At 35.0% G+C, this 22,720-nt stretch overlaps 1 protein-coding gene across 13 annotated transcripts in view; it reads right to left on the bottom strand.

Annotated features, from left to right (window-relative positions):
• Positions 1-22,720, bottom strand: part of NPAS3 (neuronal PAS domain protein 3) — an 845,028-nt gene that overhangs the window by 410,318 nt on the left and 411,990 nt on the right. For 8 of the 13 annotated variants that reach the window (XM_081290034.1, XM_081290033.1, XM_081290032.1 and 5 more), the window contains one exon: positions 20,930-21,006. In XM_081290034.1, coding sequence (XP_081146160.1) covers positions 20,930-21,006 — 77 coding nt within the window. Of the gene's footprint in view, positions 1-20,929; positions 21,013-22,720 lie in introns of all 13 variants that reach the window. The other 5 variants (XM_081290035.1, XM_081290030.1, XM_081290028.1 and 2 more) reach the window with 1 other exon arrangement.

Genomic DNA, 22,720 nt, shown 5'->3' on the forward strand with positions numbered 1-22,720 from the left:
AGATAGAGCCCTAATATCCAGAGTATACAAAGAACTCAAAAAATTAGACAATAAGATAACAAATAACCCAATCAACAAATGGGCCAAGGACATGAACAGACACTTCTCAGAGGAGGATATACAATCAATCAACAAGTACATGAAAAAATGCTCACCATCTCTAGCAGTCAGAGAAATGCAAATCAAAACCACCCTAAGATACCATCTCACTCCAGTAAGATTGGCAGCCACTATGAAGTCAAACAACAACAAGTGCTGGCGAGGATGTGGAGAAAAGGGTACACTTGTACATTGCTGGTGGGACTGCAAATTGGTGCGGCCAATTTGGAAAGCAGTCTGGAGATTCCTGGGAAAGATGGGAATGGAACCACCATTTGACCCTGCTATTGCCCTTCTTGGACTATTTCCTGAAGACCTTAAAAGAGCATGCTACAGGGATACTGCCACATCAATGTTCATAGCAGCACAATTCACAATAGCTAGACTGTGGAACCAACCCAGATGCCCTTCAATAGATGAATGGATAAAAAAAAATGTGGCATCTATACACAATGGAGTACTATGCAGCAATAAAAAATGACAAAATCATAGAATTTGCAGGGAAATGGATGGCACTAGAGCAGATTATGCTTAGTGAAGCTAGCCAATCCCTAAAAAACAAATACCAAATGTCTTCTTTGATATAATGAGAGCAACTATGAACAGAGCAGGGAGGAAGAGCAGGAAGAAAAGATTAACATTAAACAGAGACATGAGATGGGAAGGAAAGGGAGAGAAAAGGGAAATTGCATGGAAATGAAGGGAGACCCTCATTGCTATACAAAATTACATATAAGAGGTTGTGAGGGGAATGGGAAAATAAACAAGGAGAGAAATGAATTACAGTAGATGGGGTAGAGAGAGAAGATGTGAGGGGAGGGGAGCGGGGATAGTAGGGGATAGGAAAGGTAGCAGAATACAACAATTACTAATAGGGCATTATGTAAAATTGTGGATGTGTAACCGACGTGATTCTGCAATCTGCATTTGGGGTAAAATTGGGGGTTCATAACCCACTTCAATCTAATGTATGAAATATGATATGTCAAGAGCTTTGTAATGTTGTGAACAACCAATAAAAATAAATAAATAAATAAATAAATCCTGACTGAACCCATTAGACCAAGAGGAACACCATGGCTTTGGCTACATCCAATACTACAAAATACGTTTAAGAATGACCTCCAAATATCACTTAAGCTAAGAGCACATGTATGTTACACTATCTAGTTATAAATGAGAAATTAGAATATATCATTATGAATTTGATATGAGGATGCCCACCTTATTTTCATTAATGTCAGTCACTGTCATGTGCTATCTTGCCAATCTGTGAAGTTTCATAACAATGCTTAAAGTTTAGCAAATATTTTTATAGCAAAGCAAAAGTTAATATAATAAAGCAGAAGAAACATGTAACTTAACAAAAGGCTTCAAAATTGTTGATAAATGGATTCCCAACATAGAGAAAACAAAAAACAGAAGAGAACACACAACAAATTCTTTATTCCTATACCTAACCTGTTATCCATCAGGAATTGATGATTCCAATAAAGATAGAGGATTACATAAATAAATGGTTGAAATTGGAAGTAGATATATAAATTGGATCCTAAAACATACATTTGTCCATTGGTCATTGCTGTTCAAGACATTAAATTGAGATAACAAGAGATAAATGTACTCTTGTCTCTTTTTAAGGATTCTGGAGAGTAAAGACAAGAAAAGGTTGGATTGTTTATGCTGAATCTTTCAGTTTACTATTGGCCCATTATGATGAGATAAGAAAAGTACTTTCTGAAAGGCAAATACTAGTTTATGGTCTTGAGCCTCTATCCATTGTTTTAATGTAAAAGGGGAGAAAACAGTTTATCTTCACTATTAGATTTGGAAACCAAATTTCTTTGATAGAATAAGTGTATCCTGAGTGTTTTTACCATGCACTGATATAAATCATAGTTCAAAGTCATTTGGTCCTAAATTTCCCTTAGCACTAATTACATTTGCCAAAAAAAATTCACCACAAGTATAGATGTGCTCACGTGCACACACCCACCTATATTCTTCATCAACACATTCTCCTTCCTACAATGGACATTCAGAAATGAGTCAGTATGGGTATGCTAAACCTATCACTCAAAGTGCCCAGATTGGTCCTCTGAAAATTAGCTTTCATAAGGCCAACAGTCCTGCTTTTGACAGCTGTCTTAGCAGAAACACCCAGACATATAGCCATGCCTCTGTCTATTCGTGCCATGGTAGCTGTGTCAATTTGGACGCTGACTGGTGGCATAACCCGAGCAGATGCAGGACCCATATGCACAACTCCAGATAAGATTTCCAAAGCACTGGCATCTGGATGTCAGCTTTTCCTTCCTGGCCCCACAGCTGAACGTTCTGCTAGACCTGATTGTTTCTCTGCTGGGGATCAGTCTGCTGCCTCCCTGTTGTGCTCATTGGCACTGCCTAGACTTCAGTGTGTTTGAAAACAGTAAACCAGATAATCACTTTACACTGAAGCACTCCAGGAACTTACCTGATTTGCCAGTTTCAGATACTAAAGTCTATCAAGGGAAACTTTTAAAATGTTGGCACTATTTCTTCAAGTCTTAATCGTTAAAGTTGTTGTTTTTTTTTAAACTCCATGAATAGAAACATGGGGTACAGTGGCTGAGAGAGTTACCAGAAACCTTGTATTTATATGCATGGAGTTGTCCATAGGAAAAATTAGCACAAAAAGGAAAGGCACCGCAGCAGATAATTTGTGTCTCTGTTTCTCAGACTGTGGCAGTTTCCCGAACAGTACTGGAGCAGTGTGTGTCATAGGCACCTATCCACCAAAAAGACAAGGGAGGGTCATCATCTACACATCACCTCTCTTCACTCATCCTTTACAAATGAGCCACTGGGTGAACTTTTCCTTCCAATTGGGAGCAACAAAATGAGAAAAAGAGATGCTTGGCAAGTGTGAATCATCAAAGATTAAAAATGCGAAAGGCTTCCTCAAGGGAGAGAGGATAGCTTGAAAATAAATTGACAATGACGTGTCCTCCTGCTCATCTGTGCCAGCTTTCCCAAAGCAAAGACCCTCTTTCTCCCCAGATCACACTTAACCCTTACCAGGGGAGAAAAAGTCTCTCCACCCTGATCTCCAATGTGTGGCCCCTGCCTCAGAGGGAGAGAAGTGAGGGAAGAGAGCTTTGTTTGATGGGCATGAGTCCTGGGTGATCTATGTCACTATGACACATATACTGCTATTTCTGAGAACATAAAATAAATGTAAGATTTAAATGAAGATAGTACAGTAGTATTGTTTCAAAACAGTCATACAGAAACAATAAAATAATACCATGTGCTTACTTCAAATTAAAATGATTTAATCTCAAAATCTGTTTTATACAAGTCAAAAACCATAAAATACAAAATATTTGTTTTGTTTCTTTTATATCCTATTTTATGCCTTCATTTAAAAAGAAAACAATTACCTCTATCAACATTTATTACCTTTAAATATTGCTTAAAATGAAGGTGATTGCTATCAAGTGTTTTAGCAAAAAATCATTTATAACTGGTGTGTTAAACTTTGTAATTTATGAATTATGAAAAATTTAAATTATTCTATTTTATACACATAAATGGAAAACACAGGGAAACACAACCATCTATTCCTTCAGGGATATTGCATGAATTTCAAAGTTCATTTAAAACATTTTGTGTGTGTGTGTGTGTGTGTGTGTGTGTGTGTATGTTATATATGTGATTATACACAAATACACACTCATATATTCATTCTAGGGAACAACTAACATGTATTAACATGTATTTTATTTCTAATATTGTCTTCTGGCAGAAAGATTAATATAAATAGCACAGCAGATTATAACATGTTGGAAAAAAAATGGTGAGAGAGTTGAATTTCAGTTCTGAAAAAACCCAAAATGAAAATCACTCCTGGGTCTCTCAGGAAGACATTCACTAGAAATGTCAGAGGGCTGACTAGCCTTCTGGAAGTTGGAAAACCTCTAGTTCTTTGTTTAATATTCTTCCTCAGTGCATTCATGCAAAGCCTTCAGAAGGAGTTGTACTCTCTTTCAAAGGGGTTTGACTTGGGCACAGTTAATCACCACTGTGATAAAGCAATTAAAGGTATTCATAATTAGGACCAAACCAAATGTAAGTAATCAGAAAATTAAGGGGAAAATGACATTATGATGGGACTGTGTTTTCTTTAATGACCTCCTGGCTGAGAAGGACATTCTCATATTGGTGCATGGGGACTTGGGTGCATAATACATTAACCCTACGAGGAGCTCAGCATGTAAATGTCTTCTTCCAGTGATAAGAATGCACCTTGGAATCATTTAGTACCAGTGACTTCTTTTTTTTTTTTATTGGTTGTTCCCAACATTACAAAGCTCTTTACATATCATATTTCATACATTAGAATCAATTGGGTTATGAACTCCCATTTTTACCCCAAATACAGATTGCAGAATCACATCGGTTACACATCACATTTTTACATACTGCCACATTAGTGACTGTTGTATTCTGCTACCTTTCCTATCCTCTACTATCCCCCCTCCCCTCCCCTCCCATCTTCTCTCTCTACCCCATCTACTGTAATTCATTTCCCTCCATGTTTGTTATCCCATTCCCCTCACAACCTCTTATATGTAATTTTGTATAACAATGAGGGTCTCCCTCCATTTCCATGTGATTTCCCTATTTTTCTCCCTTTCCCTCCCATCTCATGTCTCTGTTTAATGTTAATCTTTTCTTCCTGCTCTTCCTCCCTGTTCTGTTCTTAGTTGCTCTCATTATATCAAAGAAGACATTTGGTATTTGTTTTTTAGGGATTGGCTAACCAGTGACTTCTTAATAACAAGAGACAATTAGTGATCAATCTCTTAGAAGTTCCATGGACTACCTACATAAATTCAAGTCAATTCAACAAATGTATTGAGTACATACTAAGAGCACAACACTGTGGAAGACACAAAGATGATCAAGACAAGATCCCTGTCTTCAAGAAGCTTACACTGTAACAGGAAGCCTAAGACATGAATCCAACCATTTTGGAGCTATCTTTCCTCCAAAAAATAAACAAAAATACAATCTTGTATAAATAAATGAATAAATTTTTCAGTACATGAATGATAGAATAATAAGAAAATGGTATTCTATTTCCTAAATTTTGCTCAGGTATAAGTGAAATGATTTAAATTTTAGGTCCTATCTCCACATCTGCACATTTAACTACAAATTAGGAGATAAAAATTTATTATATATCGAGAGAAAGAGTAGCAACTAAATATTCCCCAAAGCAGCATTTGGGGAGCCTCATATAGCAAACCGTGAATGTTTATTTAATATCAAAATACTGGCTTTGTATATTTCTGGACCCAACTAAACTGCTCTACATTTACAAGGAGGCTATAAATACATAAACATATATATTTACTTATATATATTTAAACTTTATGAATATAAAAAAATAACAGGCAGTGATCTCAGTGGCAAAATTTGTCCCTTCAACCCTACCTCTCCATTACAATAGTCCAGAAGGATCTCCAAGGATCATGGAAACACAATCTAATAATTCAGATATTGATTGAAATAAATAGTATAATCTTACTTTGGATTAGCAACATGCATTAAAGATCTCAAGGTTAATGCAGGTGTCCGTAGGAAAATAAAACCTGTATTTTTTTTAACTGAATGAATTTTAAACCAATATTTTTCAATGAGAGAAAATGTAGCATATAGAAGTAAGCCTCTTCTCTCACCTTTATTCTCTTGTTAGGCATGGCACTTTTGAGGGGGGGGATAAAATTACTTTGTGCTTTTTAAAGCTTCTTAAGCTTCTCTGAAAATCAGTCTAACCTCCCCTTCTTCCCCCCTCACCACATCATTGCATGAGGTTCTATTAGATGCAGTTTTGTTGATGTGGCCCCAAATGATTTCCCCCTGCTTTCTCTCTGCAGGCTTCCCCAAGTCTCCATTTCTGTTAATGATCTATTGCTTCTGTCTGATTCAATACAGCCCACTGGCTATGGAAATGGCAAGTCTCAGCAGGAGACAACAAAATGGTCAGCAAACAGGGCTGAGCCATGTCATTTTCCTCAAACACTTTCCCAGGAATGAAATGACAAGCTTTAAAATGTTGTCTTCTGCTCAGGGCAAAGATTTCTTTATTAAACAAAAGTGGATGTCCTCTAGTTTCCATTCAAACCATAGTTTAAAGTAAGTCACTTGAAAAATGTCTATTGCAACATAATTTAATACTGAATATTTCTTTTATAATTCCTTTCTCTGTCATTCTCTCAGAGTTCACATACCAGCTACACCAGTTCCTAACAATTGTGGGACCTTAAACAAGTCACTTTACCACTTTTTCCCCTACCAAAACAACTGATTTGTTAGTTTCAGGGTAAAGCCCAGTTAAACAACTAGCAATTAATTACCAATCATTCACATAAATTACTCAAGCTCATCAGTAACTTTCCTGTCATGACAATAGTTCAAGAATTCAATTCCTAGAAAAAAACTATATAGCTTAGCTGTGAATCCAGTGAAACTAATCACTCAGTAGAGATAACAGGTACCAGCTTAAAGGAACAGGCCTGGGTGCTTTATATTTAGAAAGACCCAGCGATGACTTCCAGAAGATTAAAAGCTGTCTAAATTCTGGATTGGGCTTTTACATTCAGTCCACCTAAATGTGATCTCAAGAGAGGATACAGTTGATCTTACTATGCATTATTAAATAGTTACTGAGTTTTATCTCCTATGTGACTACAATTCTAAAAGTATAATTTAAAATGTCATTGAACTATCCTTATGGATTAAAGATGCAATTAAAATAGTCATTGATATTATCATTTGCCTTTGTATTTATGTAGAACTCACAGACTCCCCGCTTACAAAATAAAAAAGAAAAGAAAAAGAAAGAAAGAAAGAAAGAAAGAAAGAAAGAAAGAAAGAAAGAAAGAAAGAAAGAAAGAAAGAAAGAAAGAAAGAATTTTCTTTAGGTCAATTCTACTCTTGGTCTAATCTCTACACCAGATGAAATTTACTAAATCATTGCATCACTCTAAGATGGAGTATAAGACTGAATTACTACAGAGGACATTTTTTCTGGGGACCTAAAGGGCTATATATATATATATATATATATATATATATATATATATATATATATAAATTGCTAAATATATATGTATATATTTAGCAATGATCTGACCAGACAATTCCTGCAACAGTTATCCCGCCTCACAGGAATGTGACTAGGCCCTTCTGTGTGGGTAATCCAACCACTACTTACGCATTATATTTACCAGAATGACAAATATTTATAATAATTTCACTAATGCCCCAAATATTTTATTTAAAACAGAAATAAAGCAAAGTGGTATGACATTGCTTTTCTTATTGTGCTGTCACAAAATAACACTGTCCCATGGATTTCTTACCTGCATCAGATATTATCAGATCTTGAACTGGCAAGTGTCTGGTAAATGATATTCACAAGGAGCTAGTAGAGAGTAATAAAAACAGCTGGAGACTGAATGACCAAGAACATCTGACCCAGCTCCTGGGCTTGCCTGCAGGTACACACCTGTAGTCCAGAGAGGATGGATCCCTGGAGCAAGTCTACAGCTCCCCTCTCCCCAACATGATGCCTTGAGCGCCTTTTTTTTTTTTTTTTTTTTTTTTTTTTTTTTTGCTGGTGCCTACACATTCTGGTTTCTATGATCTTCAATGAGCAAAGTATGATCCACATCAACTTAGAAGAAGAAAACTACATACAACCATGTATCAGCCATGAGGTGCTACTGGGAGCCCAGCTCTTGAAATCAGCTTTCCTTCCAAAACTGTTTTTAAGAGACAAGGATCACAATTTCATTTTAGTTGATTTACAGAAAATCAAATAGTTGGCTTTTGTTTTCTTCTTCTTTTGTTTACCCTGTGTGTGTGTATAATTGTTTTCTTTAATATCCCCCTCCCATTTTATGTGGTTAAAAAGGAGATATATGATGCCCCCCCCCCACAAACACACACACCACCAATTTCTTATGGAAGATTTTTCTTTGATAATCTTTCTGTCTTTAGAAAGCTAGTGAGGAAGACTCAAGCATACATTATATTATAATAATTGTTCAATTACATATTCAATTTAGATCATATTATATTTAGAGATTTTCTAAATATTTTAAAGTAACTATGATTTGATTCTTCTAAGCTACTTTCCCCAAATTTCTCAGAATACTACTGTTGTACACAAGTGTCTGCAATCAGTTTAGTCTGAGAAATAATGTACATTCCCATTTACTCACTCTCCAAACCTTTCTCAAACCCAAATGAACCCAAAAGGCTTTTGAAGTTCTGGAGACTGAGATGAGAAAGCAGACCCTGCCACACTGCCTGAGTTTTGAATCCGAGGTTAATGATAGCTGTGTCACTCTTCTATGTCATTCCTAGCTCATGTGGGTAACGAGAATATGATGTCTTCTCCCACCAAGGACTATTCTAAAGCCAAGAAGAACACTGTAACCTAGCACAGATTTGCAAATATCTTTACATATCACCACAGAGCTATAAATACCTACAAATGAGAAAATTATTCATATTCATATTTACACATAACCTTATGAGTTTGAGACCTCTGCCCACTTTTTAAATTGACAGTATAATTATCTTTCTGTCCCATTTTAATCTTCAAATAATCCAGTCACCTTTAGTACCTGAGAAATAATTAAAGATGTTTCCATACTTCGCAAACAATATTCTTAGCATGCCCACAAATGAAATTTGCCTGATCGCAATGATATTGCTGCTCTTCTGTTTTCTTCCCCCAGTCTTTACTATAAGTGAATATGCTAAAAGAAGGCATGTGTCAGACCCTCCAACTACTTCCACCAAGACCCACATGAATATCAAAGTTAAAAAGGTATGTGTAAAGAAGGTGAACTGTGTAGGTTTGTGATTATAGCAAGTGCTCATTGATTGGCATCAGGCTGGATGATCTGATTCCCTCCTGTTGTGTCTACAGGTTGTCAACTTCTCTTCAGCTGCCACTCTCTATGTGCTCTGTGCATAGTATCTCATCTAAGCTAGGCATTGTGTGTAGCCATTCTCATCTAATTCTTGCAGTACTCTGCAAGTACTCTTGCAGTGTGTGTGTGTTTTGGGGGGGGGGGAAGCATCATATATCTCTTTTTTAACCACATAAAAAACTCCATTCTGCACTGAAAAAAAAAATGAAACTTGGAGAGTTTAAGTACTTTACCTAAGTTCAATATCTAAAAGCAGGGATTCAAATCCAGGTACAACTGACAACGGTTCTGCCTCTCATGGAACCATGTTATTTTATTTTCTTCCTGGTCTTCTCCACTCATGGTGGGAATGCTGAGGAGCCAAACATAACTCATTTTGTACTCCAGTATTTTCTCCAGTCTGATACACATTAGGCACTCGGTAAATGTTTACTGAACTGAAGCTCAGTACTTTAAGATTTATTGTCTGGTTTTCCTAGATCCTGACCACCCAAGATAATCTGTTTTGCAACTAGAAAGTCCTCATTTACTGGTTTTAGTTAAGTGCCCAGATGCCTTGCCTTTCATTCACAGTAGTGACTTCAAGCCCTTCCCTACCCACAGATTTCACATATTTCTTAGCAGACAATGAACGCGCTTAGTCTGCAAATCAAAGTTAGTGATGTGTATAAAAACCCAGGATGATGTGTATCTGCTGTCCCCCACCCCCACCCCATCATAAAAATCCCTCTGAGTTCTCTCTTCTGGTCTTCATGTGGAAAGGTACCCCTTATCAGCATAACAGGTGATAGATTTTTCTACAACATGCATGAGGAAAATCATATGTACCCTTCAATGTCTGACAAACATAATTTATAGCAATGGATGAGGACTAGTTCTACCTTCTAGCTCTTCTGGAATTCTTATTGGCTCTTTATTCCCATTTTTCTAAGAAAATTGAGACATAATAAGAATAATAATGACACATCACATCTTAGTTTAAAGGAAACTTCAATTTTGAGTCCCTCTATAAGTTGTATTTTCTAGTTGTTTCTAAGTTGGTAATGACTATTTAGACAACTGCTTTGGTTTTTAAGAGAAGGGTTTTCTTTGGAGGTAAAAAATACATGGTCATTTTTAAATGGTGTATTCTAAACTAATGTATACTGTCAAATATAAATACTATCAATATAAACAATGTTTGTTCTATTAAATGAAAATTATCTTGAGGATTTATTGATAATGTTCCTTATTTCTTCTGCATTGATAATGCTCCTATAAGCACTAACATGTTTCTTAAGAACCTGCACAGTATCCTTAGACTACTCTGCATATAGACAGAAACATTAGCTGTCTATCAAAAACTTTCTATACACAACCTAGATACCCTTCAATAGACAAATGGATAAAAAAAAATGTGGCATTTATACACAATGGAGTATTACTCTGCATTAAAAAATGACAAAATTATAGAATTTGGAGGGAAATGGATGGCATTAGAGCGGATTATGCTAAGTGAAGCTAGCCAATCCCTAAAAAACAAATGCCAAATGTCTTCTTTGATATAATGAGAGCAACTATGAACAGAGTAGGGAGGAGGAGCATGAGAAGATGACTAACATTAAACAGGGATGAGAGGTGGGAGGGACAGGGAGAGAGAAGGGAAATTGCTTGGAAATGGAAGGAGACCCTTAGGGTTATACAAAATTACATACAAGAGGAAGTGAGGGGAAAGGGAAAAATAATACAAGGGGGAGAAATGAATTACAGTAGAGGGGGTAGAGAGAGAAGAGGGGAGGGGAGGGGAGGGGAGGGGGGATAGTAGAGGATAGGAAAGGCAGCAAAATACAACAGACATGAGTATGTCAATATGTAAATCAGTGGAAGTGTAACTGATGTGACTCTGCAATCTGTATACGGGGTAAAAATGGGAGTTCATAACCCACTTGAATCAAAGTGTGAAATATGATATATCAAGAACTATGTAATGTTTTGAACAACCAATAAAAAAAATAAAAGTAAAAAAATTAAAAAAAAAGATTCTATACCAAGCACTTTGAACTATACTATCTTTACAACATGCCTCCAGGAAAGCCTTTCTTCAATTTTAAAGATGAAGAAATCAAAGCTCAGAGAGGGCAAGAGATAATTCTAGGTCTACACAGTTAAGAAATGAGCAAGCTGAGACGTGAATTCAAATTGGCTGGATACAAAAATCTCTGCAGATACTGAATTTGCCTACTCTTTCCATGTCCAGATGATATGAATGAATACTGAGCTGAAAACATGGAGGTAAAACAAAGCCCTGGGTTCTGAGGTTCACTCTGACTCTGCCTCAGATTTATTTGCTTGTTTTTTTATTTACCAGGTATCTTCTGAGAACCTATTATAGAAAGACCTCAAATTTTACACTTTTAATATACAAATATTAATACCTGCTCTGGCATGCCTCTGAAAGCTATAGGAACTTATACTGAATTGGTGGGATTTGAGCTTTTCAGAGAAAATTTTCATGAGTTATTTTTCCAGACTGTAGCAAATGAAGAGCCCTAATGTCCCCTTCTGTTTTTTTAAATGACAGGTTTTAAACTTTCACAACTATATAATATCTTCTCATAATCATGAATATGATTTCATATGGTCTAAGTTGGTTCTGAATAGTAAATTACACTTTTCCCCACAAAATGAAATTTTAAGGCAACTTGGTATCATGAAATAATAGTTTTCCATCAACTCTATATGTGCTTCAGTTTTTCAATTTTGCAAATGAAGATTTTGATAAAACATATATTCTTAAGATAATGTGAAGACCAATAAGGAGGTCATTCATAGCCGTCTCATACCAAGATTCTCCAATAGATGCAGTTCAGTTAGTTTGAAACATTAATCTAGATAGAAAACAAATGCCACGGTTACAGTGCTGCCTACTTCATTAAACCTAACACATTGCAGGTGGGAGATCCAACTGACTACCTTGATATTAGTTTGTCAAACTAGGCAATGAACATGTCACATCTATTCTATAAAATTGATTTCAAAAGTTATTCATATACAGTAACCTGGGCCAGTTTCCAATCGAAGTTATGAATTAACTTTCAACATTAAAAACATTTTTCTAAATGTCAATGCTGCTATCTTATTTGAGGTGAAGATATGGGAGAGGTGAATAACAGATTTAAGAAATTTCTGCTTTTCTTTCCTATTCTTTCTTTTTAAATAAAAATTCTGCAATCCTTACTTTTGATTGTTTTACAGCTCAATTGATAAGGTGTGTTCCTTTTTTTTTTGTTCAAGAAAATTTAAAAGCAACTAATTTAAATATGCAAAATTATCTTGAGTTGTTCATACGTGAACTTAAAAGCCGTGCAACACAGGAAAATTAAGTAATTATGCCTCCAAGTTATTTACTGCAATTAAGCTCATTTATCATATGCAAATTAGTGCAAACTGGTCTCATTAGTTACTAAATTACTCAATATGAGCTGAACAATGTAGCACTCCAGTTTGTAATGAAAAATCCCTGTAGAGGCAAGCAGTATCAATTAAGCTAATTTGCATATGCAAATATATTCACTAACTTTCTCTTTTTCTATATTTAGTTTTACATTTTCTTACCATTCCAGATCATGGGGAGACTTTAGGGTCACTCACCTATCTCTCCTTCTTCTATCATAACTGAAGGAATTAATTCAGAATGCCTCTATTATTTGAAATCATTTCATTTTATTTTAGTGCTGATGTCCAGAGGGATAGCACTTTACCAAGAGCCATCAGGGAAAAGATAATTCAAATTCCTAGAGATCATCACTTCTTTGATACTTATAAGTTCCAATAAAATAAATAGTTGAAATTCTAACTCATCATTAAAATAGAAAATACACTTGAAGGCATTACTCTTGTGCAGAAAAGGCTTTGAAAACATTACCATCAGATGTAGAAGGAATGTTGACTTAGCTAGACAGCATCTTAATAATAATTTGTATTTTTATATTAGTCAGCATTTGAGCTATTTTAGGTGTATTCACTTTCCTTTGCCCATATGTTTGAATCATATTAGTTAACCTTTTAATTTATTTTGCTGAAAGAAATTAAAGGTGATATTGACATTCTCTACATCCACCCCAACACTGTTTAAGTATACTTTACAGTGTTAACTATACATTGTTTTTGCCTATACTTCCAGTATATCTTCTCTACCAGAATCTTCAGTTCCATAGTTGACTGGTCTCTGAGACTGGAGTGGTACTGTGACCTGAAGTACTGAACACTAACAAGGATATATAGAAGATAATATTTATTTTGCTTTCCTAAATACAGCAATACAAATTTTCAAAAATTTTTGGTTGAGAATACATGTTGTCATTGGTATGACAATAAATCTGCAACACCTATATGGTATATGGACCAACTATGATTCCAGCATCTGTTCTTTTTTAAAAAATTCATTTTATTTTTTGTTTGTAGATGGACATGATACTTTTTGTTCTTTTTTAAATTTATTTTTATGTGGTGCTGAGGATTGAACCAAGGGCCTCACACATTCGAGGCAAGCGCTCTATCACTGAGCTACAACTCCATCTGTAGCATCTATTCTTAACCAACGTATTGTCAGTAACAATAGAAATATGGAAATTAAAATGTAAATCTTAACTTTCTTTTCTTCTAAATCTGATCCATAACAGACTCTGTAAAAATACTCAGGCTTGAGCTGTGGTTGCAGCTCAGTGGTAGGGTGCTCACCTTGCATGTGTGAGGCACTGTGTTTGATCCTTACCACCACATAAAAATAAAAAAGAAAGGTATTGTGTTTCTCTACAACTAAAAAAAAAAATTAAAAAAAAACACAGGCTTTTTTTTTTTCTTTTTTGAGACATGTCTATGTACTATCCTATATTCCATAGTGGAAGGTGTTGAGAGGGAAAACTTAAAAAGACATGAATGAAATCTGACTGTTCATTTAGGCCATCATCCATGCCATTTACACAAATCCTTAATGAATTTGTCTAATAAATAGAAAAAAGTTAATAGTTAAATTTGAGTAACTTGTCTGTATTTTTAGAAAACATGTACCTTAATGAAACTATTTTCCTATGGTCCACTATAAGCCATATATTCATTTTGTACAACAGTGTTCTTCTACTAATAAATTATCCTTGCAAAACTATTTTCCTAGATATGCCATAGAAGACAGACAATCATACAACCATTCTACTGAGCCTTTACTACTGTCAGAGAACCCGATGTAATAGAGTTTTAAAATGTTCTTAGAGGTTCTTTATGGTCCCTCAAAGGATCTGTCCACGGAAGTTCTCATTCAGTTTGGGGCCTAAATATTCTAAGAGCAATATGAAAATTCCCTTTTGACCAAAAATAATGCAGAGGCAATGACCTAGACCTGAGGGGGTGGTTCATGTAATATGGCCAATCACAAAATTGATATAGTGATACCATTACTTCCACTTAAGACATTTCTTATAGAATATCCTTTTAAACTGAGTTTAAGTAATAAATTCATTCCTGTGTCATTTTTGTACAAACATGTGAGTACTTATGATAAAATCATCCAAATCATAAAGTTTTATTTTATGATGCCAAACATATTAAGCAAAAGACTGTCTTTCAATCACTTTATAAGCACATGACAGTTATTAGTAATTATGTGTATTATACAATGTCAGTAGTATAATATATATGTACATATAGTTTAATATAAAATGCTGAGAGTGAATTCAAATATAAGCTCTAAATATCTTCCACTTACTAGGTCTGATTTGATTGTTTTAACACCTGTGAGGTGAGTAAAGTAGCATTAGTGTGGAGTATGCAAAAACATATTACAACTTTATATAACAATTATATAAACATTATTTACAGATTGAAAAGAAAAGCAAATCCTTCTGCTAAGGGCATACAAATAATTAAAGTACTCCATTCATAAATCTGGCACCTGAGGGAAAGCCATTCCGGTAGTTAATTTTATGACTTGCAAAGATGATATTTATTATCATTTTGTGTTTCGTTAACTTCAATAAGTTAAAATATGAATATGCTATCTGGTCACTAAACTGGAAAAGTAAAAATAAATACCATTCATATTTTTTTCATGCTAAGGAGAGAATGAAGTAGAAACAATAATGCCCTATGGAGAACTTTCAAAGCAGAAACCAAATTTGTGCTTAGTCACATGTACCATATTTAGGAAAGATCCTGCATGATTATCTCCTGAAGTTCTTGGATTTTTACCTAGCCTGTCACAAAATATATAATCCACAATCTTGACTCCTTGCCTTCTCATTCCTCAGCTAAACTTTAAAAAGTCAAAGAGGAATATAATGACTAAAATGTCTTGACTCAGGCCCAGTAGGTACACTTCACAGCCCTGACATCCCTTGAACCCTTGCCTCCCTTAGGAAGTTGGCTCTTTCCCAAAATTCATCCCTCTAATAGCTACAGGTCCACTGGGACCATAAAACTGTTCACAGTCAATAGTAAGGCTCCGTGAGAATGGTGGTCCCTGAGTTGGGCAATGTACAACTCTGGGCCTTGGTCCTGCCCCCATACACTAGTACTGTTTGGAAACTGGCCTCACAGAAGTTGATTTTACATTGATGGAATCATCATAATATTCAGCTTTTTCCCCTTTAGGTGGAAAAGAAAGAATTTCATCAAATTTCCTAAGAAAAAATATGGTGAATTAGATATACAAAATAAAAACACTTATAGTCAAGGTATGGATGCATCAAAAATTAAGAAGTTCATCCTCATCTCCTACCCTCAACCTCTATACACCAAGGGAAATGTGGTTTGTATTTCAATGAAACAGCATTGGAGATGCAGGTATCGGGGAAGTGTGGCACCTGCTGCTGTCAGCCCCTCACTGGTATTTTGATCTAACCTCTCCTTCACCCTCCAAATTCAGTCAGTTTCCTAATCCTGTTCACTCCAACTATAATTATCTTAATTTTTCACTCTTAAAATAACTGTCTTTTAAAATGCTCTCACCATTGCTTGGGAAGTATTTCAATCTAGCTTTAGCATCCTGAGTTCAAATTTTACTCTGTTACCTAAAAAGACATGTAAACTTGAGTTATTTTAGTTTTCTAAGTTTTAGCTGACTTAATTTGAAAACATACATAACCACAACCACAGTACCTATCTCACTGGGTACATATTGTGAATGTTTGATGATATGAGAAGAAAAGTTAGCACAATACATAAAACTTAGTAAAATTTTAATCAACTTATGCTAAAAATCCATTTGGACTAGATTCTTCTAATTGAAACACATATACATGTACACCCTCTCAGTTGGTATTTGCATTAGAAATGCAAACTTTTAGATATAAGCAAAATATCCAATAGTGGAAAATGGTTAAATAAATTATGAAACATCCATAGTATGGTGTGTCATTTAGCCATTAATAATAATGAAAATCAATCCTTTCTTAATACAGATATGACCACGAGATATTGATTTTTAAAAGGCGGATTGCTAAAGAGTATATAATTGGCTAACAGAGCTCGTTTTCCATCTATCTTCTGATATGCACAAACTGCTTGGCCCCATAAATCTCAGACATATAAACACAGTCTCACAGCATGAAATACGAAATATTTCCTTGGCACTATCATTTCATCTCCTACACTTCTTTTATTACAAACATCCACATTCTTCTCCTTTGCCTTCTGCCATGTGTTAGGTTTATCTTCTACACCTAACACTCCAGTGCAACTGTTTCAATTGAAAAAACTTAACACATCTCTTCAGTATTTACCCTATTAAAGATTTATCTTCAGCTACCTTGACATTATTAATATTTCTTCCCCTAACAAAATCAAATTCTGTGGTGTCCTATTCCTTCTTGCCTTCTCTTTTCTCTTTGCATTTTAAGTGACAACTTGCCCCCACATGCTCCTTAACCCTCTCTTTGCTCTACATCAGTTCCATGGGTTTTCAATCCATTCCTTGATTTGAACTGCCATTTATTTCAACACCAGTGATTAGTATTTCCAAGCCCTATTTTCAGCCCTAGCTTCAACACTGCTTCAGAGGATCAGACCCAGGATTACAACTGCTCACCTCATATCAACTTGGCTATTTAAGAAAATATCCCTTTAAATTTCTCTCAGGCAAGAGGATCAGGATAGCTAGCTACCAATCTAGAGAACCTGTGACCATCATTAATCCTTCCATTTCCTAGTCTGTCCCCTGTACTTAATGACCTTGTGCCAATGATCCTATCTCAGTTTCATAATACCGCCCCATTCACAGAACTCTACCTTGGAGAAGATCTTCACTTTCTTTCTTGAAATGTTGTAACAGTTTCCTAAACGGTCTCTTTATATCAGGCTCTCATAACTCAAAAGACTTCCTAGACACTGTATTTTGATAACTCCAGAAATAAACCAAATCCTTCCTTGTCACTTCCCACATAAAAGCCGTCTCCATTGGCTCATCACTAGTTAGAGAATCAAGTCCTCACCTCCTGGGTTGGCTCCCTAGGCCTGTCACACATGGTTCATGTAATTTCTCCACCTTCATGGCTTATGTGCTTCCTGAACATGTGGAACAGCCATCATATCAAACACACTAACAGTCCCCCAACAAGATTTATTTCTTGCTCCCTTGCCTTTGTGTTTGATACTCCCTTTGATTCGAATATTCTTCTATTTTATTCACCTAATAAACTCCTATTCATCCCTCAACAACTTTGAGATGTCATTTTTAACATTTCATGGCCAATTCTAGAGTCTTTGCTCTCTCCAAGCCCTATCATACTTGACCAGTTTAACGTTGTTCACTCCTGGTTCCTGTTTCCTCAAATGAATGCAAGGTAGTTAAAGACGGCAGCCACATACAATGAATATTGTGTTCTTACTAAGTATCTGAAATTTTGGAAGGAGGGTAAGTGACATAAACTGTGAGAGCAGAAACCATACCTCCACCTTGTTGAGAATAAAGCTTTTATAAAGTATTTGCAAGAGAAGAAAGGGTCGGAAGGAGAAAAGAAATGAAGAATTTATCCCAAGATGCCAGGAATCAATCAGACTCTACCATAGACCCTCTTGAAACAAGATGTAGAAATCATCTTAACCTTGCAGAACCTTGAGATATTGTTGAAGATGCCATAGACATGGAATCTACAGGCTCAAGGATTTCCCTGATAATTAGGCAAGGCAACTAATTACATAACCTAAAGGATGCTCTTCCTGATAATACTACCTCCCAACCCCATCTTGCCCACAATATTTTTACTTAAGAGAATAAAATAGTATAGTTCCATACAGATTATGTAGTTCTTCTACTCCATTACCATTAATATTAAAAATCAAATGATAAAAAAAGTACTAGTCTCTATGGAAATTTCAAGATTATTGCTTGAATTTCTTGTCAGCATATCTATGAAACCACTTACATTTTAAAGTCAACAGCTTTGAACATACCCCACATGTATATTTGGGTGTGATTTCTTTTTTCTTCTTCAGTTGTACACCACCTACCACCACCACCCCACCCTCTCTCCTTTCTTCTTTACTCTGAAGTCAAACTGAAACCATCTATTTTTTTTAATGAGGTCTTCAAATATATAGAATAGGCATTGTTGTCCTTTTAAGTTATGTGTGTTCCAAACTAAACTTCCCCAGGTTCTTTGTTATTCTCCATGTAACATGATTTCTAGTTCACTTGCTAGACTGGTTATTTTTTTCCAAATGACATCCAGAGGTCTAGACTTCTCTTAAAATGTAGTGTCTGAATAGAGTGTGGCCACTCAGTGTAGAGAAGAGCAGGCAGCCTCCTATTAGATCCTCTCTCTCAAAGAAGCTTAATGTTGAATGGGCACTTGAGAGAGAGCCAATCTATATTTTTATGCTGAGTTATATTTGATTCAAACTCTAAAATTCTATATTAGTTTTTAATTTTTGCAATTCCTAAGTCACTCTCCCATAGGATTTTGGAATCTTGATTTCCAGAATAAAATTAGAAGATAATGATCATCTAGGGCCATTCTTTGAACCATTTTTTTTTTCATTGATTCATTCTTAAGCACTGATTGCTTAAGAGTATAAACAGAAGTAATCCTGAATAACATCACAATCCAACAATATATGTCAGGGCTCACACAAAACTTATAATGGAGATTCTGAACAAAGTATATACAGGAAAGAAGGATAGAAAAATTTAAAAATCTGGGGCTGTGGATGTGGTTCAAGCAGTAGCGCGCTCGCCTGGCATGCATGGGTCGCTGGGTTCAAATCTAAGCAACTCATAAAAATAAAATAAAGATGTTGTGTCTACTGAAAACTAAAAAAAAATAAATATTAAAAAAATTCTCTCTCTCTCTCTCTCTCTCTCTCTCTCTCTCTCTCTCTTAAAAAAAATAAAATCTGGAAAGAAATATCATCCTTTCTGTACCCTTAACACTAATCCTGGGTTACTGCCAAGGTAACTTGAAACTGTATGTACACAATGGAATAGCATCTCTTAAAGTGGGTTTGAAGAAATATCAGTTCTGAGATATTAACATGTATTAATGGAAAAAATGAGAAATACAGAATAAATGAAGACAGAATTCTCAAGTCCTCATGTTTCCAAATGTGAATTTTAATTTCCCAGATCTTAACAACATTAAAATTATCTCAGAAGGTTATTGAAAATGATAAATTCCTGGTCCTGATCCTATATCTCTGATTCAGTAGACCGAGGTTGAGGCCCATGAACACACCCTTTCAGCAAGGGTCCAGTGATTCTGAAACTACCAGCAAAAGAACTTCTCTGGAAAAATCCTGGGATTGAACCATGAATTACCTTACATTTTCAGGTAGAACTAGGAGGAGGTTTGTAGTATACATAATTTAGGGAATAATGTGCTAGATTCAATACTACTTTTGAATCTCTAGAAAATGAAAGCACCATTGAGGTAATTTTTTAACTCCAGATAGACAGGAATCTGGAATTTACGTTTATTTTGCCACAAAGTTTATCTAAGAAAAATGTAACCTTTTAAAAAATATAGCAACTTGCCTAAATATCCCAAACATGTCTGCTTCTCAAGTTCCAGGTAAAAATATCTTTCACAATTAAAAGAAAATTTGGTCATGGCAACATTTATCCTGGAAGCAAGAATAATGTAGAATAATTGCCCATTTATGAACGCAAAAGTTTTGAATAGATGGCTTAGTGTTAAGAAAAAATTTTCGAATAAGTGAGATGTTGAGCTGGGAATGAGTCTCCTCTAGGGTTAAATAACTATAGTTTCATCCTAGTAACCTACATATTTATTTGTTAGGAAGTTCACTGGGGAAAAAAATCAATTATTACTAGTCTTCTTTACTTAAAAATAGATTTCAAAAAATGTCACCCTAAGAAATTTTCTAATTTGGAGAGACAAACATTAATATTAGAAGCACTTAACAAATGCAAACTCAAGCAAAGAACTGAAGTTTGGCAACACATAAAAATGTCACAGTACTTTTACAACAAAACTTTGCTCTTCGAAAACAATATATAGCTCCAAAGACACACACATATATCCACTTACAAACACAACATACGCACAATCACTCTGAGAACAGCCAGTTAACTATACATTGCACATTGACTAAATAGAGCAACCCATCTAAATGATTACAGCACAAGTAATACTTGCCCTCCCTTTCTCATTAATATTCTCTCAATGGATGACTTTCTAAAAAGGAGAAAAAAAATTCATAAGAATTTCAGAGTTCCAAGATAAAATAACAACAAATACATATTTGAAATTTCAAAAATTTACCAAAATATAAAAGTCAATCTATGATTATTATTTTTTTTTTGTAAAATATAAGCAAGCTTCTTTTTCTTTTACAGGTACCTGCAAAATGTGACTTCCCAAATGTGCTTCAAATACTTCAATGGCTAGTGCGCTGGGGCTTCTCCTTCGTTGTGCACCTATAACTTAAAAAAAAAAAAAGAAAGAAAGAAAAGAAAAGGGAAAAAAGAAAGAAAAGGAAGAAAATAATTAAGTTGGAGCTCTGATTTCATGCCTGCAGCTTAATTTCTTTCCAATTGCATCACCATCTAGTTACAATATCAATGACATCTGAAAGAAACACTACCTACTATTAATTTTGGTTCTGAGTTGTTTGGACTTATGCATAGCTTAGGTTGAATAGCAACATCTAGAGACAAAAAATAAAAATAAATAATTTTCTTTTGTATTGTTTTTCTGACACTGGTGTAAAAACATATGAATGTTCATATTCCTTTAAAATAAAGGTATTAATATTTTTTAAACACCTTTTGGCTGCCCTCCATACATAAACATTTTGTGTCCTCTGGGCTAGAAATACCAAATAGGGCATTCCTTGTATTTTCTAATGAAATGACTTTATCACAATTTGATACGAACAAAATATCAGAAAAGAGATTATCATGAATGACATTTTGAACTAGGACTAAGATGGGTGAAATTCATATTTACCAAATGTTTACATGTAACTGTTCTACAGGGTTGATGAGCAGTTCATCTGGACCCCTGACTAGCAGTTCCCAAATACTACTGTTCTAATATTAGCATGGGGTCGGCCCTCTTCAAGACATGGCCCACAAACTTTGCACGAAGGCACCTGCCACTTCAGGAGGCCCCACAGTCAAAAGTGGGCCTAAAGAATTCTATTTGTGGAATTCATAATTACAGGTCCTCTTTTTCCAATTTTTTTTAAACATGGGTTGACAATGTGCTTTTAAACCTCTTTTACTAGATAGATTTTTTCTTTCTTTTTTTTTGGAGGCAACGTTGTTTATTTACTTTTGTGGCTGTTTATTGTTCTTAAGCATCATAAAAATCTAAAACTCTGCTCTCAGTTATAAAAGGAAATATTCAGATCTATATGTCCAACAAGTAAATTCTTTGTGTCCTGCTTTTCTTGAAAACTTTATCATAAACCTCTGCTTCTTTGAGCCTAGATACCACTAACTGAAAATAGAAATCAAAATCCCCTGCTTTCTTATGGTTAAAAACACTTTCAGCTAGTTAACAAGAAAATTCCAGCAAAATGCTGCTGGGAGAATCCTGTTTCATTTCAGTTACTAAGTCAGCCGGTCGTATCCGTAGCTTAGTAGGGATTATGCTATAAATGCACTTACGATTATTGTGCTGTGCAAAAGTAGGGAGTTTACCCCTGCAATTGAGAGTCAGTGTTTGCAATGTCTGAAAAGCACTTTGAAAATAGCATGAGTGTTAAGTATCATTATTACTGGCAAGAGAAAAATAAAAGGGATATTTTTTTCAATGGGAAAATTTATAAAATATAATTGAAGAGTGATTATTATTAAAAAAAAAATTCCAGCTGGAAGGGATCTGGGAGATTTCTTCTCTAACATCCTCATTAGCTTCAGGAGCAAAACATACAACTAATAATTTTAAAACAGAAAAAAATTCAGTTTTTCATCCTGAAATTAATCTTTATTGTAAGTATGGACATAGGACTTAAAAATTTTTAATATTCAGATATATTTAAGACAGCACTACCGTGTGTGTGTGTGTGTGTGTGTGTGTGTGTGTCTGTGTGTGTGTGTGTGTGTGCATGCGTTTCTGATTAATTTTCTATTCTAACATGCACATTACTCCCTTCAAAACTCCTTTGGCATTTTTGATAATGCA

The sequence above is a fragment of the Spermophilus citellus genome (genome assembly GCF_964194105.1).
Source record: "Spermophilus citellus genome assembly, chromosome: 4".
NCBI lineage: Eukaryota > Metazoa > Chordata > Mammalia > Rodentia > Sciuridae > Spermophilus > Spermophilus citellus.